Raw genomic sequence first — 3,866 nt, forward strand, 5'->3', positions numbered from 1 at the left:
GGGATTCTCCAGCTAAGAATACTGGAGTGGGCTGCCAATCCCTTCTCTAGGGGAATTTCCCAATCCAGGAATCTGGGGTCTCCTGCATCGCAGGCAGATTCTTTACCAGCTGAGCTACCTGGGAAGCCCCCATTCCTTATTATATAATAACTCCTAAATGTATTTTTTATCCCAGAAGTTCTCAACCCTACCAGCATATTAGAATTACTGCCCAATCCCTGCCTCAGAACAGTTAATTATGAATCTGGGGGAAGAGGTCCAGCCACCAGTATTTTTTTTAAGCTTCCCAAGAGATTCTAATACGAAGGCAGGATTAAGAAAACAATGATTAATTAAACATTCAGAATTTTTCCAATTTTATGCTTGGACATCAATAAGCACCTTATAGCTAAATCTTTGTCACATTCATAATTATTTCCTTCAAACATCTAAAATGTTTAACATCTGCTAACAGCAAAACTTAAAGAATATTACTGACCACTGCCTAAACACAGGTATATAGGTGTTCACTGCAAAATTCTTTCAACTTTTCTCTATATTTAAAAAGTTCAAACTAAAATGTTAAGGGGAAATTCCTTGGTGGTTCAGTGGCTAAGACTTCGTGCTTTCACTGATGAGGGCCCAGTTTCCACCCCTGGTTGGAGATCTAAAATCTCACAAGTCCCCTGGACATGGCCAAAAAAAGAAAAAATGTTGAGAAAAAATAACATTTAGGGTTTTCCTAAGCAGCCTGAGGTGACCTCTAAAAATGATGCACTATTCACTTGATCCAGAAAATCCCACAAAATCATGCAAATCAAGAGGTTCAAATCTTCCTATTCACTTTAAGAACATTCAGGAAACTGCCCAGGCCACTAAGGGTATGCATAACTGAAAAGCCACCTCGTATCTGAAGGATGGGCTTCCCAGGGTGTTCAGTGTTCAAGAGTCAACCTGCCAATACAGGAAACACAAGCGATGTGGGTTCAATCCCTGGGTCAGGAAGATCCCCTGCAGGAGGCAATGGCAACCCACTCCAGTACTCTTGCCTGGAGAATTCCATGGACAGAGAAGCCTAGCGGGCTACAATCCCTGGGATCACAAAGAGTCAGACACTGCTGAACGACTGAGCACACACACACACATACCTGAAGGATGTCACTTTAAAGAAGCAAAGTGTGCCCTTCGGTCGTTACAATGCTGGAGTTGGTAGGTGTGCGCTGGCCAAACAGTGGCGCTGGACACAGGGTCAGTGGCCCACAAAGAGTGTTGAATTTTTACTGCACGTGCTCAAAAATGCAGAGAGTAATGCTGACCTTAAGGGCTTCAGTGTAGACTCTCTGGTCATTGAGCACATCCTTGTGAACCAAGCCCCCAAGGGGCAGCTCAGGACTTATAGAGCTCATGGTCAGATCAACCCTTACGTGAGCTCTCCCTGCCACTTGGAGGCGATCCTCACTGAAAAAGAACAGATTATTCCTAAACTGGAAGGGGAGGTTGCACAGAAGAAAAAGATATCCCAGAAGAAACTGAAGTATATAAACATGGCCCAGGAATAAATGCCACAAAAAAATAAATGCAAAGAAAAGTAAAAAAAAAAAAAATAATAATAATAACATTTAGAAGTTTCTTAATTAGTAAAAAAAACATATAAGTAATGGTAAATGTTATCCTAATAGTAAGTAACTGGACCTCTAATTCTCCACAACAAAATTTTTAAAATCACAAACATGCTCTTTCTTTTTTTTTCTTTAAACTGTTCATTCTGATTAACAGAATTAACAGAATCGGCTAATTCTAATTAGCCGATGAACAAAGTTGTGATGGTTTCAGGTGAACAACAAAGGGACTCAGCCAAGCACATACATGTATCCATTCTCCCCCAAACTCCCCTCCCATCCAGGCTACCCCATAACACCAAGCAGAGTTCCATGTGCTATACAGAAGGTCCTTGTTGTTATTCATTTTAAATATAGCAGTATGTACAGGCAACCATAATTTCGTTCTCTAGGACTATGAGTCTCTTTCTGTTTTGTTAGCAAGTTCATCCGTATGTCTTTTTAGATTCCACATATAAGGGATGTCACATGCTATTTCTCCTTCTCTGACTTACTTCACTCAGTATGACAATGTCTAGGCCCATCCATGTTGCTGCTAATGGCATTATTTCATTCTTTTTAATGGCTGAGTAATATTCCATTATATATATGTATATGTATATACACATGCACACACACATACATCACATCTTTTTTATCCATTCCTCTGTTGATGGACATTTAGGTTACTTCCATGTCTTGGCTTAAAATAGCAAACAAGCTCTTGACATTACACTTGCAGAATTAGCATCTCCACAGTGGACAGAAAGCCCAAAATGATAGCAAATTCTTCAAGGGAAGGAGTGGTTTTTGCAACTCTGAAGCCTTCACCAGAGAAAATGCTAAGTGGGAAAGTTCAGTCTGTGGATGGTTGCCTCAGAACTCTGCAGATTAACTCTACCATCCAAGGAACCCACCACCCCGGCTCAGTAGACAGAAGATCCACGGTGAACTGTAATCACAGATCTTGCACAGACAACAGTCCACAGGCCAAATGAAATGCAATTAACAGATGTATAATGAAGGCAGTTTCAAAGTCAGGAAGGTTTTCCTAGAAGAGGTTGGTTTGAGTCTGGCCACTTGCACCCTCCCTAAGACCTGCGCCCTCTGTCACCTAAACAAGTGCCCAACAACATTAACAGTGAACCCTGAAGTCAAAGATATTCCAGGTCATTTCTAACAAAAACAAACAGTTCAGTACTTCCCTGGTGGTCCAGTGGTTAAGAATCTGCCTGCCAATGCAGAGGACATAGGTTCAATCCCTGGTCTGGGAAGATTCCACATGCCGTAAAGCAACCAAGCCCGCGCGCCACAGCTGCTGAACCGGTGCTCCAGAGGCCGTGCTCCACGAAGAGAGGAGCCACCACAGTGAGGAGCCCGAGTGCAACTAGAGAGCAGCCCCGGCTCTCCACATCGAGAGAAAGCCCACTCGCAGCAGCAAACACCCAGCATAGCCAAAAACAAATTAATTAATTAAAAAAGAAAAAGAGCTCTTTGAGGAAGACGCGGTCGCCGCTGCAGCGGAGCTCAGTGCCGCCCGCTCTTGTTCCTGACTCACCGCTGTTCGCTCTCGCCGAGGAACAAGTCAGTCAGGAAGCCGCGCCGCAGCCATGGCCTTTAAAGACACCGGCAAGACTCCCGTGGAGCCAGAGGTGGCCATTCACCGGATTAAGATCACCCTCACCAGCCGCAGCGTGAAGTCTCTGGAGAAGGTGTGTGCTGACTTGATCAGAGGCGCGAAGGAAAAGAATCTCAAAGTGAAAGGACCAGTTCGGATGCCTACCAAGACTCTGAGAATAACTACAAGGAAAACTCCTTGTGGTGAAGGTTCTAAGACTTGGGATCGATTCCAAATGAGGATCCACAAGCGACTCATTGACCTGCACAGCCCCTCTGAAATTGTCAAGCAGATCACTTCCATCAGTATTGAGCCAGGAGTCGAGGTGGAAGTCACCATTGCCGATGCCTAAATCAATCTTTTTAATAAATCGATAATCAGTTGTTAAATCTTGTTGACTTTTATTCATAATACTGACAAGTCTTAGAAATAGAGTTGTGTTATGGAATTGATTCCACTTTTTAAGTAGAATAATCAGAATTACATGGAGAGCCTGTGGTGGTTGACCCTGTTTCCATTGTTTTCCAGGTGCCAATAAGCTAGTTTACACATGACAGCATTTGAAAACAGAATTGTGTTAACTGCCACGTGAGATCTTGCTGTTGATGAATATTGGGATTTTTGAACATGTGTGTGGGTTTAACTTTGGAACTGTCAGAGGTGCCTGGGAT

The 3,866-nt window shown here is 43.1% G+C and overlaps 1 protein-coding gene across 1 annotated transcript; it reads left to right on the forward strand.

Annotated features, from left to right (window-relative positions):
• The first annotated feature begins 3,069 nt into the window (after positions 1-3,069).
• On the forward strand, positions 3,070-3,584 carry LOC122451106 (40S ribosomal protein S20-like). Its single transcript, XM_043483663.1, has one exon. The coding sequence runs from the start codon at positions 3,188-3,190 to the stop codon at positions 3,545-3,547; it is 360 nt and encodes a 119-aa protein (XP_043339598.1). The 5' UTR covers positions 3,070-3,187; the 3' UTR covers positions 3,548-3,584.
• Positions 3,585-3,866: the final 282 nt, after the last annotated feature.

This window comes from Cervus canadensis, chromosome 12 (assembly GCF_019320065.1).
Source record: "Cervus canadensis isolate Bull #8, Minnesota chromosome 12, ASM1932006v1, whole genome shotgun sequence".
Taxonomy (NCBI): Eukaryota; Metazoa; Chordata; class Mammalia; order Artiodactyla; family Cervidae; genus Cervus; species Cervus canadensis.

Coding starts and splice junctions, on each gene's coding strand:
- LOC122451106 (XM_043483663.1), top strand. CDS start 3,188: ATGGCCTTTAAAGACACCGGCAAGACTCCCGTGGAGCCAGAGGTGGCC.